The 12,889-nt window shown below is 43.6% G+C and overlaps 2 protein-coding genes across 6 annotated transcripts in view; one reads left to right on the top strand and one right to left on the bottom strand.

Moving 5' to 3' along the window:
• Nucleotides 1–353: 353 nt before the first annotated feature.
• On the bottom strand, nucleotides 354–8,846 carry TRAPPC2 (trafficking protein particle complex subunit 2). 2 transcript variants are annotated; one of them, XM_054007626.1, is made up of 5 exons: nucleotides 8,753–8,846; nucleotides 7,189–7,299; nucleotides 5,028–5,170; nucleotides 3,983–4,070; nucleotides 354–1,464 (listed from the first exon to the last, which is right to left on the bottom strand). In XM_054007626.1, the coding sequence occupies exons 2-5, from the start codon at nucleotides 7,279–7,281 to the stop codon at nucleotides 1,366–1,368; spliced, it is 423 nt and encodes a 140-aa protein (XP_053863601.1). In that variant the 5' UTR covers nucleotides 7,282–7,299; nucleotides 8,753–8,846; the 3' UTR covers nucleotides 354–1,365. The 2 variants fall into 2 exon arrangements, with proteins under 2 accessions (XP_053863601.1, XP_053863610.1); XM_054007635.1 differs by lacking the exon at nucleotides 8,753–8,846 and adding an exon at nucleotides 8,605–8,703.
• Nucleotides 8,847–8,943: 97 nt separating this feature from the next.
• Nucleotides 8,944–12,889, top strand: part of OFD1 (OFD1 centriole and centriolar satellite protein) — a 52,180-nt gene continuing 48,234 nt past the window's right edge. For all 4 annotated transcript variants that reach the window (XM_054007498.1, XM_054007487.1, XM_054007477.1 and 1 more), the window contains exons 1-2: nucleotides 8,944–9,017; nucleotides 9,596–9,697. In XM_054007498.1, coding sequence (XP_053863473.1) covers nucleotides 9,602–9,697 — 96 coding nt within the window. In that variant the 5' untranslated portion in view covers nucleotides 8,944–9,017; nucleotides 9,596–9,601. The remainder of the gene's footprint in view (nucleotides 9,018–9,595; nucleotides 9,698–12,889) is intronic.

Raw genomic sequence — 12,889 nt, 5'->3', positions numbered from 1 at the left:
ATTTGAAAGAAATAGCACGACCTCTTGATATCATCTTCCATTTTTCCTGGGACATTTTAGAAATAAGCAGCTCTTAAAATGAGGCTTGGATAAATATACAGCTAAAACAATTTAAATGGACAATGCAAAATGTTTCTGAAACAACCAGGTCTTCAGTCACTTATGAGGTCTTTCACATATTTAATAAGCCAATGCTAAGAGAAATCAGTTTATATAATGTGCAAAATAATGGACATGTACTGTAAACTGAACCAAAGTATCTTAGCATTATTTAGCTGTGTATCTGCTTTCTGTATTATGCTATTCATTTTAAAATTATACAATATTTTGGAATGACAGTATAAAAACATACCTGCTTGCAAAAGTTACTATATTTTGTAGTGCTGAATAGTAAACAGAATGGTCCAAACTCTGCCTTGCACCCTAGACAACCTCAAAAAATAGTTCAAGTTCCCTATTCAGGAGGGCGCTTCAACACTCAACTTCTATTTACTTCAATAGAACTTAGATATATGATTAAGCACTGTCCTGAAAAGAAACAGCTTAAGTTAGGGAAGAATGTCTGTAAATCTTTTGATATATTTTCTTTATTCCTTCATTGGCCCAATGTGCAGGTATAGGTTCCTTGCATCAACCATGCAGTACATTGTTCAGCAGTTTTGATCTTATTAAAAAAAAAGCAGATTGAGAGTTGCTGACTTACTGGAAAATAGTATTGCAAGGTCTTAAGTACTAGCCCCAGATGTTTCTTTAACCACAGCATTCTGGGATGCAGCTCTGTGGCTCACATGACAGGGGGAGGGGGGAATTAGTCTGGTATTGTGCTTTGCAAGAGTTTCCTATTTAAGGACTGTGACAAACATAGCAAGCTTTAATCTTCCTAAATTAACCAATATTTCTCCCTTTAGATCTAACAATTAAGAACTTCCCTCTTCTTTGTGCTAAGTCATATAATTGTGAAATATACCCCCCACCCCCACAAGCTTTTTTGCATTTAGATCGGATTTCTTTCCAACAGGCTACATAAACAGAAGAGATCTGCTTTTCATCTCTGAAGTGATAAGGCAACCATGATATACTGATGCCTCTAACTTTGGAATACAGCAATTGATTTACTACCACTGTTTATACTGACTTGTTTGTTTAAACACTTTAACACATGGCACCTGGAAGGATTTTTATAGTATTTCTCATAACCCCAAAAGCTCAACTGGTTTTTAGTTGTCACTGGAAAAAAATTATGGGGCATCTGATTTGTCTTAAGTCTCCAAAAAGATGTCAAACATGCTGAAAACTTACCAGGTTATTTAAGTTAATTACAGTTCAGATATTCATGAAGGTACAATAAAGTCTATTTAAAAGTATTCAGCTTAAAAGATGTTTTTTCCCAAGAAATTGCACTTTTCTGTCAAATGCACTCGATCGAACAGGAGAATTGGGTTCATAGAATGGATTCATTGCAAACTGAGGAAAAAGGAGAGAGACTCATCAATAAACAGAATGTTTTGAACTACAAAGAAACAAATAATTAGTATTTTTCAGCTCTTGGAAAACAAATTACTAAAAGCTCTGCATTGAACCTTAGCACCCGTTTTTAAGCAGAAATCCCTAGTGATATTACGGGAGATTTCTGTTTAAACTGGCGTTGCTCTGAGGCTCAGGTGACTTTCTTCCCCTCGGTGTACCATGGCAGCTGCTGGAACCATTTTAATAAGATATGGTATTATTTGTTTAAATAAAGACAGTTATCAGACCACAAATATTAGTTCTTTCTCCATACCTTAATACTAATTTAACCAAGCTGAGAGGCAAAAATCTAAGATGCTGTAATTTACATCTGATGCCTCCCACCCCTATGTGTATATTATAAGAGTTTAGACAAACTGGGGTGCAATCCAGCCCAGTGAGGGGCTGTGAACACCTGCCCCACAACTGTGGGTGCCTCACAATGCCTTCTATGGTAGCTCCCAAGCTGGGCCGCTCACAAACAACATGCAGGTCACACCCTGAGTGTCTGTGTATAGCTACAGCCTTAGTCCAGCAACTCTGACCCCAGCAGCCTGCCAAGAACACTCCAGTAACACACTGGCTGCCAGCAGCCTCAGTTACTACCTGCAGGGTGACTGACCCCCAACACACACCCAGTCCTGAATTTTCCCCCAAAATGTGTGTTCTGAACTGTCCAGCCCTCTTCAGGGCAGTTCAGATATTAGAGGCCTCTTGCCCTTGTAAGGGGGTCAATATGCAACTGTTTGCTACTTTAACTGGAGTTACCTAAACAGTTCAGTTTAAACACTGGATTAGTTTTGATTAAAAATAAAAAGTTAAAATGTATCTCTTTAAGTGAGTAGAAATATAAGATGTTGAAGTCACAAATGGTTACAAGAAAAATAAAGATAAAATGATTCCTAGTACCTAAATTTAACAGAGTAGACTTGGCTCAAGGTAAAATCCTTACCGCATGCTCCCAGTAATATCGCTCACTAAAATCCCACGCCAGGATCCTCCCCCTGCCTAGGATAACCAGGTGTCTGGTTATCGACTGGAAAGTCCGGTCAAAAAGGGGATCTGGCAGTGTGTGGTCAGATGTACTGATGAGACACAAAGTCCAGTTACTGCAGGTAGGAGGGAAGCGGCAGCAACACACATGCACCTTGGGCAGCCCCACTGAGGAGCATGGTTTGCAGGGCTGCAGCAGAGGACAGAGTGTGGGGGCCCATGGTGAGGGGGGTAAGGCTGCCAGGAGGTACAGAATGAATGTGAGCTGCCCCGCCACCAGTGCTTCCCCCGGCTACGTTCTCAGGCAGCTCTGGGGCAGGGAGGACTTGAATGGGCAGGGAAGAGCACTACTGGGCAGGCAACACAGAGGGAGGCAGAGGCTGCCCTACCAGAGGGCGATGTCCTAGCTCGCCAGTGGGGCTGCCTGGCTGCAGAGCTCTTCTGATCTGCACTTCCAAGTTGCCTGTTGAAGCTGGGGTTTGCAAGTCCCTTGGGGCTGTTCATACTGGAGTTGAGGGCAACGAGCGAAGGGCGGAGAGGGGGAGCAGGATTGGAGCCTCAGGGAGATCCAGTTTTCAGCCCTTAGAAAGTTGGCCACCCTACCCCCACCCAAAGTTAAAGTGCCACTTCCTTTCTCATCTTAAGTGAAAAAGTATGTGCGAAAGAGAGAGAGATCAGGGGGATGTTTTTCCCCCCCACATTTTTGTAGTCTAGTCCCCCTTTGTTAAAAGAGTCTCTACAGTTTGCTTGCTAACATGCAGATTGATCTGTTCCTGCCCCTCTTCATTGCCAATGAATGGCCACCTGACAAGTGGCTTCTCATCAACTTTGATGAAACCTGGGTAGAGGGTGTCAGCTTTTCCTTTGAGGAACAAATTTACTCTCTCCCCAGACTTGTCTGGTAAACACACAGAGCCATAATTTCATCTTATGTTCATAACTCTTAATACACATTGTATACATACATTTTATTATATTATTGACCAATGAGTTATTAGTTTTAAAATGATACCTCACAAGGCATATTTTGTACAAAGATTATTACAACAGCATGTAAGGGGTGAATACAGGATGTATTCAGTCACACAAACTCCCTTAGACTTTCAACCTCTAATGTATCATCACTAAATTTACCCACAGGAGTTGAGAAGATGCAATTTACACCATTTTAGGCTCACCCCTAAATTTGGCTCTTAGTGATAATACCTTCACTCAGAAATGAAGGCCTCCCCATGGCCAGAACTGCTTATAATGCTGTGTGAATTAAACCTGCTAAGATCAAATCTAATAGACACAGTGTTAACTGCTTTGGCTACAGGGCTTGGTCTAGATAGGGCTTCCAATGTGATTAACTCTAGTACAGCTGCACCTGTGGCAATGGTGGGAAATTTTGGAAAGTTTCCCTAATGTAGACATTGCTTAAGTGTGTATGGTAGAACACACTGTAAAATTTTACACAAAATTATAAGAAGATAATTCTTACCTTTATATACAAGTCATAGACATCACTAAAGAAGTTTTTAATTCCATCTTCTTGTCTTACATCATGAAGCATAATAAATCTCATATGTGGAACAATTAAGGAAGCAATTTTCCTTCCAAAAATTTAAGATTAACTATTAGTGACTCTCTGCTCTTCCTTCCCTCTAAGTAGTTTTATAACCAACACTAAATTTGCAAAACTAATGAAAAATCTGACATGGTATTTGATTGAGGCAAGCACTCACAGCTCAATGCAGCAAATGCTTACACCTGAATTTTATATATGCAAGACAGTGTTCTTTGGAAGCTAGAATTTAAAGAGGGATCTCCAGGCACATTAACTGTAGGAAGCATTAAATTTCAATCTATTAATTAAACTTCCCATGCTTTTGGGAGCAAAAAGTGTTACTCCCTCATTCAAGTCTTTATTTTGTAAAGAATATCCAGATTTTGAAGAGAATTTAAAAATAAATAAATACAAAGTAATGTTTCCATGTACCTGAAATTAGAACAGATTGTCAAACAAATACAATCACTATATTTACAACATACGTGGCAATTAACATCTGGTTTCTAATATTCAAATCAAGTCTGTACATCTAAATGACCTGAAAAAAATATCCATTTTTACTGGATGTGTAGAGACCACCAACAACAGGCATGTATAGTTATATCCAAGCCTCTTATTTGCAGCTTTCAAAAAGGGGTTGGAATTAGAGAAAACTGTATGGGCAGGAACAGACCTCTATATTGTTCCTCTCCTGGTAGTATCTTTATAAAACTTATTTATCTGCTCAGGGCAATCCCCCTTAGGGCATTTCTTCTGCCCTCCCCATCCCCTCACCAGATTAAGATCCATTGCTGTCCCTCCCACTTAGTCCCATCTTTTTAGAAGTGATCTGCCTCTGACAAACTTCATCCAGATGTTGGGTACTATCTCTAACCTACCTTCCAGTAAAAACAGCAGAATTAGTTCTGCTCTAGAATTGTTTCATTTAACTTATCACTTGCTGGCAAAAGTGAATAAATACAGAGAAAGGATATGTCCTGCAGTGACAAAAGCAGAAACAAACCATTCATTAAATTTGTCCACTGTCTTCAGGTACATGTTGTTAGACAGCCACATGTTCTCGTCTACTAGGTCAAGAGCAGCATGAGCTATGAACTGGTTGAGATGACGATGATCATCCTGATATCGTGGAAAACAGAAGGAGCCATTTCATACAAGTAAAACCTAAATAAGAATTATCTACCAGCTGCTGTAATGGCTGTACTTTTTCTTACAGTTTGTATCCTCAACCTTTCTTCTGCAACATATAACATGGTCTTTAATGAAATACAAATAGAATAAGATATATTCCCAATACGTTGGTGTCAGAAGTGAAAGACAACAGGGCATCAGAAAACAGAGAAGAACTAGGGTTTTGTTTTTAATACAGTCCATTTTCCTGAAAGTATTGTGCAATAGATCCTAGGATTAGATATCACAGGTGTAAATAAGTGCGACTCCCTCTATGATAAATAGGAATGGCATTCACTTAATGCCACAGCTGAATTCGTCCCCAACAGTGCAGTGACTATGTAAGTAAATGCAATTATGTGCTTAGCAGTTCTCTCATCCTAGAATATTAAAAAATGGTTTGCTGAAAAGAAGAGCTGGCCAAGACCATTCCCTATGTGTCCAACAGTTTAGAAACTGTGGCTGTCTTTCCAGCATACCCTAGAGTGAGGGAATACTGCTCACATGCTGCTCTCGCACCCACAGGTCTGCTCCATTCTTGGTGGTTTTCTCCATTTTCTGATCTGCTCACATATTAAAGGAAGAATAAAATTTGGAAGGGAAATAGATTCATTGGAAGCAAAGAGTATCATCCTTCCTTCCTTACCAGCCAGTGGGAGGAGGAAAGGGGAAAAAAACAGAAGGGAGAAAGTGCCCTACTTTACAACACAGACTATGGCCAATATATGGGGCTTATCTCTTGTTTTTTGAAAGTGTGCCGTGTCTTTAGCAACCACTAGAGACAGGCAGTAGGGTCCTTGGCTTAATGTCTTATCTGCAGGTCTGCACTTAACAGCAGTCCACCTATCTACAACTATACTTACTTGTCATTACTGAGTAACAGAGAAAATCAAGGAATTTACAAACCCAAATTCTGTGCTGATGTACAATACACTCCATGCAAACCATTTAGCTCAATGAGATTTTACAGGCTGCAAGTCTGTACAGAATTTGTTGGTCTATGCAAAGTGTTGTTATCCAGAAGCAGAGGCTATTTGCCAAGAGGTACCAATATCATTGGCTCTCTCTAATTTAGTGCAATTATATTCTCAAGAAGTTTATAACTTATTATTAAAATGTGACCCGAGATTATGCTTGCCTGCTTCAAACCATTTTAATTTTAGAGTGCAAAAAATGAAGTTTACTCAATTGTTAGATGCATTTCAGCATGACTATACATCTAAAAAGCTCTATTTAAGGATATATTGAAGATACTAATCAATAATGCAAATTAAACTCATTATTAAAACCCCCTTTTCATTTCAGCTCTGTACTCTATGCTTTTTTTTTCCTTTATGCACCCATCATCATGGTACGTGTGTTCTATCCTCATTGGAGCCATTATATTATACATTTTCTAACCTGTATTTATTTATAAAACTACTCAATCAGGTCAATTAACACATACTTTGGAAACCTTAGTCAGACCTTACCCAGTTTAAAAAAAAAATAACAAGGATCATCATTTAAATAGAAACTAAAGCCAGTGGTATTAACTTTGTGCTGCAATATTTAAAAATAAAAAAAATTAGAGTACAACTCTAAACTTAATCCTCTGCACTATCCTCTAGAACAGTGAGTGACATCACATAGCTGCACTATGGAGGTGGTGAAATAAATCAAGAATAGCATGTAACATACATCAAGCAGCAACTATTAGTAGTACATACTCGATTCAAAACAGAATCTCTGAAGAAACAGAAATGTATGCGTTCTGGAGAGACAGAATGGTCTGGTGTTTAATGCATAGAAAGAGTCGGGAGCTATGGGTTCTATCTCCTGCTCTGCCAAAAGTTTTCTGTACAAGCAGTAACAATACTAGTTACCTCAAAGGGTTGTGGTGAGACTATAGTAATTCAAGTTTGTAATGAATGTTCAACAAATAGAAACAGCTATAGATATACAAAGTATTATCAAAATCCACAAACCTTGGACTCCACTTTTCCAGAAGGTAGAAATTCCATTTCAAATACTGGATTATCATGATGACCAACTATTACAAAGTAGAAACTTCCAGACATGGTCTTTAAAATAATGTCCTTTCCAAGAAAGAAAAGACATGCTTTACAAATGCTTCCAGACACATGAAATGTAAATGCATTCAGAAAAGTCCTAAAAAAGAGTCAGCTAATACAAAATTATATTGTATATTAAGAAGAAACCATGTCAAATAGTTTAGGTAAACAAGATTTTGTAAGAATTTTACAAACTTAAGACATTTGTATATATTTAAACATTCCATTGCAATCTAATTCTTAGAAAATTTTGCTAGCATACCACACCCTGAAGGTGTAGTTGGCTAGTAACGACAACCAAAAGTGAAAGTAAATATGGACCTGCTCCTGCAGTGACTAATTATTTGCTTCGTTTTAGTGTAATAGTTCCACTAACTTCTATCCAATAACAGTATATTAAGTTAAGCACTCAGTGAGTTGTTACAAGATTGGGGCCTAATCTATCTTTTGTCCAAAAGTGTGAAATTCTAGTATGGTAATAAACAAGACAATAGAGCAGGGGTGGCCAACCTGAGCCTGAGAAGGAGCCAGAATTTATCAATGAGCCACAGTAATACGTCACAGCCCCCCACGAGCTCCCTCACCCTGCTCCCAGTGCCTCCCACCCACCGGCAGCTCTGCAGATCAGCACCTCCCCATCCCTCCTGATAAGCGGTTTTCTGGCATACAGGAGGCTCTGGGAAGGAGTGAGGGCCTGGCAGGCTGAGGGGAGAGGGTGGGTAGGAATTGGGGGCAGGGCCTGTGCCCGAGCCAGGGGTTGAGCAGTGAGCCCCTCCCGCCAATTGGAAAGTTGGTGCCTGTAGCTCCAGCCCCGGCACTGGTGCCCATACAAGGAGCCGCATATTAACTTCTGAAGCGCTGCATGTGGCTCCGGAGCCATAGGTTGGCCACCCCTGCAATAGCGCAAAGCAAAAGGGGCACTGTGTGCTTGAAATCTTTTCCAGTTTCAGAGGTGGAAGTTGCTTCGTGCTCTACCTTCCCCGCCCATGCCAATTTCCATCCAGCCACGTGTGCCTGTTCCTTTGAAGGCTCTGCTCTCCGCGAAAGCTGCAGGAAAGACTCACACTCCCGGGCCTGGGGGGAGGATTACCGAGCACCTGACACCCACCCGGGGAACGGAGGCAGAGAGGGTGGTTCGCAGGTGGGGCGGAGCGGGGCCGGACGGGACCGGCTGATCGCTCTAACCCTCCACTTTCGCGGCCCCTCCCCTGTCTCGCGGGGGTTAATTCACGGCCGGTGACAGACACGGGCGAGGGAGGCTCGGGGCAGCAGCCAGCCGCTGCCCCCTGCCGCGGGGAAATGGGGGGCAGGGATCGTGGCGTTGGTCACCTGTACCGCGCGCGGGGGTGGGGGCAGATTCGACCCCCGCCCCAGGATTGTGACACTTCCACCGCAGCTCCTGGCAGGGGGAGGGGCACAGAGCAGGTCTCAGTCCGCCCAGACGCTCGAGGGAGCAGGGACCCCCCCGGCCGCTCACCCGCTGGTCCAGACGCCGCTGCACCAAGCTGTCCCCGCGGAGTCCCCAAACATCCGGCGCGGGCTGATGGCGTCACCACTGATCACCGCACTCTGAAGGGCCCAGCCGCTCTCAGGTATCGCGAGAGCGATCGCTCACAGTCGGTTCTCGCGAGGGTTCCGTCAAGGGGGCGGCGGTTGGTAACGGCCAGGCCGGGCTGAGCCGCAAAGCGGCGATTAGCCCAGTTTGGAGGCAGGTGCCGTTGCCGGCGCCGCGGCTCAGCGAGGTGACTTGCGCAGTCGCGCGCACTCCCGGCCGCCAGCCCCTCCCTCACTGGGGCGCCCCCTGCCGGGCCTGGCGGGGCCGAGGCTCCTTAGTTGAAGTATCGGGTGCGGGGCCCCGAAATCACCGGGGGCGGCCCTGCCCGGAGGGGGGGGCTCTTGGCGGCCGCATTTCCGCGGTGTCAGCATGAGCCCGCTCCTCCGGGCATCGCCCCCACTAGGAGCCGGGCCCCGCGTAGCCGTTAGCGGTTCCTAGGCTCAGTCCGGGCCGGGCTCCGCCCCCTGCGCTGGGTCGCCGGCGCTCAGCGTTCCCCTGACTCCGGGAGCTGGGGCTTTAGCGAAACAGCCCGTCTCACGGGACACGCGGTGAAGCCGCGGCGATTGCCCAGGCCCGCGGCTGTGACCTCCTCCCCCAGCTGGTATTTCTGTGAGGAGCCGCATCCTCCTCTGGGCACCGGGGAGGTGTAAATGGTGCAGTGTGACAGGGCCTGTTGGGCCCCACCTGTTCAATAGAGCTGTGCTGGGGGGGGGCTTCTGGGGTGTCTGCTGTGGAGAGGAGTAATGGTGTTTTGTAACATTTTAGCTCAGGATGGCTTCTTCTGAATTTCAAGCGTTGTCCCAAGACGAACTCCGAAAAAGACTTTATCAGACATTTAAGAACCGAGGTGTTTTGGACACACTTAAGGTGTGTGTTTTGTTTTAAGCAAGTGTTACATAGCACTTGCCTCACATATGTTTCTATGTGGCTATCTGGCATTGAAAACAATAGGCTGTGTTTCACAACAGTGAAATCCATGGTAGACAAACCTTTTTTTGTTACATGATCTTTTCTCTTAAGGAAAATGCATATTTTGGCCCCAACTCTGCAAGCTGATCCATGTGTAACTTTGTCTGCATGAAGCCCTGCCAGATGCAAGAGGGTTTCACACAGGTGCAAATGCCCACCTGCATGGATTGGCTTGTGGGACTGTAGCCTTCGTTAAGAGTGTAAATAGTTTATTTCTTGTCTAGAAACATTTACCTGTCACTTATTTACCTTTCAATTAAACCCACCAGCCAAAATGAAAATACTTGTGCTGTCATGGTATTAGCCAGGATGGGCAGGGATGGTGTCCCTCGATTCTGTTTGCCAGAAGGCGGGAATGGGCGACAGGGGATGGATCACTTGAGGATTACCTGTTCTGTTCATTCCCTCTGGCATTGGACACTGTCGGAAGACAGGATACTGGGCTAGATGGACCTTTGGTCTAATTCAATATGGCTGTTCTTATGCCATCTCCCTGCTGCTCTTTTAAGGATAAAATAGTTGTCTACTCTTTATAATATAGAGTATTTAATTATAAAATATTTTAATTTTTAAAATTTAACTTATTTCTCCCTTTTATAATCTTTCTTCCTGATTTCATGCTACTTTTTCTCTTCTTCTGCTTCTTGAACGCATAGTCGAACGGTCGGCCATAACAATCGTTCGCCATTTGGTCCATTTCTGTGCAGCCGCAAGGGCTTGATGGGCTGAGAGTCCAAAATTGGAACAGACATGATGCACCCATATAATATGGGGTCTTTGTCTCGACCTGCTCCATCCCTCGGTTGGTGGAAGTTTATCCCAGCTGTTACAAGCCACCAGGAGAGTGGCATTTGCCAGAACATCTTGTGGCATTCTCACAACCTGTCCATAAAGTGTAAGACGCTGTCTGCGGACAATGGCCCCAGTAGTGTGTAGACCGGAGTGACCGTAAACATCTGCATTACAAATGAAGTCATTCCACGTTATACCCAATATATGATGTTGGAATTTTGTGTGGAAAGCCTCAAGCTTTGCCCAGTTTGGGTGGTATAGTGTCCATGTTTCACAACCATACAGCGGCACAGAGAGGATGGATCCTGAACTTAGTTGTTGTGCTGAGATTATGTTGATTCCATATTTATTGTAAACGACCCATGGCAAAGGCTGCATGCCAATCCAGTGGAGAACCTCTGTGTGAGAGTTGGAGGAACTGGTGAATATAAAACCCAAATAGCAAAAGCTGGAGACTGATTTGACAGTTTCATTATTCAAAGAGATTGGCGTCACTGATGGACTTGATCCTAGATTTTGCAACTTTGTCTTTGACCATGAAACATGGAGGCCATTCTTAGCCAGCTCCTCCATTTGCTGGACAGAGTGCCTTGTGAAACCTGTCGGGGCTCTGTACTAGAACATCATCCACATAAATCAAGATCTGAGCGTGAGAGATTGCCAGTCTTAATTCCTATGGATCTGACAGAATGCTGCTTTATGAAATCCATTGCCTGACAGAAGAGTGCAGGGGCCCAGACACAGACCTACCTGACACCAGATACTGATTTAAAAGGTGCCAACATCAGATTCCCAAGACGTATACGGGCAGTGGTTCCGTTATGCAGCTCACTAATCAAGTTCTGCAGAGTGGTTGGGACATCGATGTCCTTCAAGGCCTTCCATAATTGGACTCGGTCAGCAGAATCAAATGCAGCCTTAAGATTGACATATGCCACGTGCAGAGGCTTCTTGAACTTGCGATGTATCTCCAACAACAAGAGGATGGCCAAAATGGTGCCTAAATTGGACCTGTTCCTCGTAAAGCCTGACTGTTGGGGGCAATGCTTCTGATGTAGCAGGGGTTCCAAACACTCCAGCTACTTTTTCTCCCCTGTAATAAGTCACAATAATAATTGTAGTGCCTAGTGGCCCCAGAGGACATCAGGGTTCCATTGTGCTAAGCACTGTACATACACACAGTAAACAGTACCTGCCCCAGAGGGCATGCACTTTAGATAGATAACCAGATAAGGGATGGGGGAAAAGGAAATATTATTCCCATGTAATGGAGAGACAACTGAAGCATGATGAGTTTAAGTGCTTTGCCCAGTGGTCACAGAGGAAGCAGAGCTGCGAGTTGAACCCAGATCTTTTGAGTCCCATCAGGACTCAAGTGTATTTTTCTCGACATTTTGTGTATGTTGTTTCCTTGTCTCTTTCTTTCCCTTGTGTTTTCACTTTCCCTATATTTTCTGTTTTCTTTTTCCTTTTCTCCACAATTTCTTTCTCTGTCATCTACTTCTCTTTTGTACCTTGTACCATCCATCTTTCCTAGTCTCAAACATTTCTGCATTCATATAATCTTTACTCCATTTACCTGTCTCTGTGAGAAAGAACTAGATAGTCCAGTTGCGTGGCTCCCTAGGTCCCCCCCGCCCCTATCTGCAAAAGGACTAGTAGTGCCTAGACCATTCTGCTCCCTTTTCCCTCTTCTCCTCAGCAACTTCTTGGCCTGTCATTTAGAGGACTAGTGAATTTTTCAAATAAGCTGTAATTGAATATGCTGCAGTTAGGCCTGGTTTACACCTGAAACGTAGGTTGACCTCGCTAACTCTCTCAGGGCTGGGAAAAATTTCATGCCCTGTGCGCTCTAATTAGGTCAACCTAACCCCCACTGTAGACGCAGCTAGGTCAATGGAAGAATTCTTCCATCAACCTAGCTACTGCCTCTTACTACGGTGATGGAAAAACCACATCTGTTGCTGTAGTCATTAGCATAGTTGCAGTACAGCAGTTGTACCACTATAACGCTTGTAGTGTAGACGTACCCCGAGGCAGTAGCAGGGGGAGAATGGGAAAAGCAATTAACATCAATTTTGAAATTTAAATTGCATCCTTGCAGAGCTTTGAGGATGATACAAGTGTATGTCTTTTGGATGAGGATAAATAGGTCATTTTAGCACAATCTCTAATAATTATTGGAGTGGAAGTTAAAGACCCCTAGGCACCTTTAGAAATAGTTGAGGATGATAGACCTGGTGTCCTGAGCAATTTTCTAAATTCTATAAGAGCCAACCTTAAATTAGAATTTTTTTC

This window comes from Malaclemys terrapin, chromosome 1 (assembly GCF_027887155.1).
Source record: "Malaclemys terrapin pileata isolate rMalTer1 chromosome 1, rMalTer1.hap1, whole genome shotgun sequence".
In the NCBI taxonomy this organism is placed as follows: Eukaryota; Metazoa; Chordata; order Testudines; family Emydidae; genus Malaclemys; species Malaclemys terrapin.
The sequence above is the reverse complement of the archived record's forward strand: the minus strand, read 5'-3'. Positions and strand labels throughout refer to the sequence as shown.

What these genes read in the sequence shown, in the direction of transcription:
- TRAPPC2 (XM_054007626.1), bottom strand. Translation starts at nt 7,281, where the DNA reads ATGTCTGGAAGTTTCTACTTTGTAATAGTTGGTCATCATGATAATCCA. An exon ending in CTGGAAAAGTGGAGTCCAAG is followed by an intron (nt 5,171 to 7,188) that starts GTTTGTGGATTT and finishes CCACGATATCAG; the next exon opens with GATGATCATCGTCATCTCAA. An exon ending in TCTATGACTTGTATATAAAG is followed by an intron (nt 1,465 to 3,982) that starts GTAAGAATTATC and finishes CTTTTTCCTCAG; the next exon opens with TTTGCAATGAATCCATTCTA.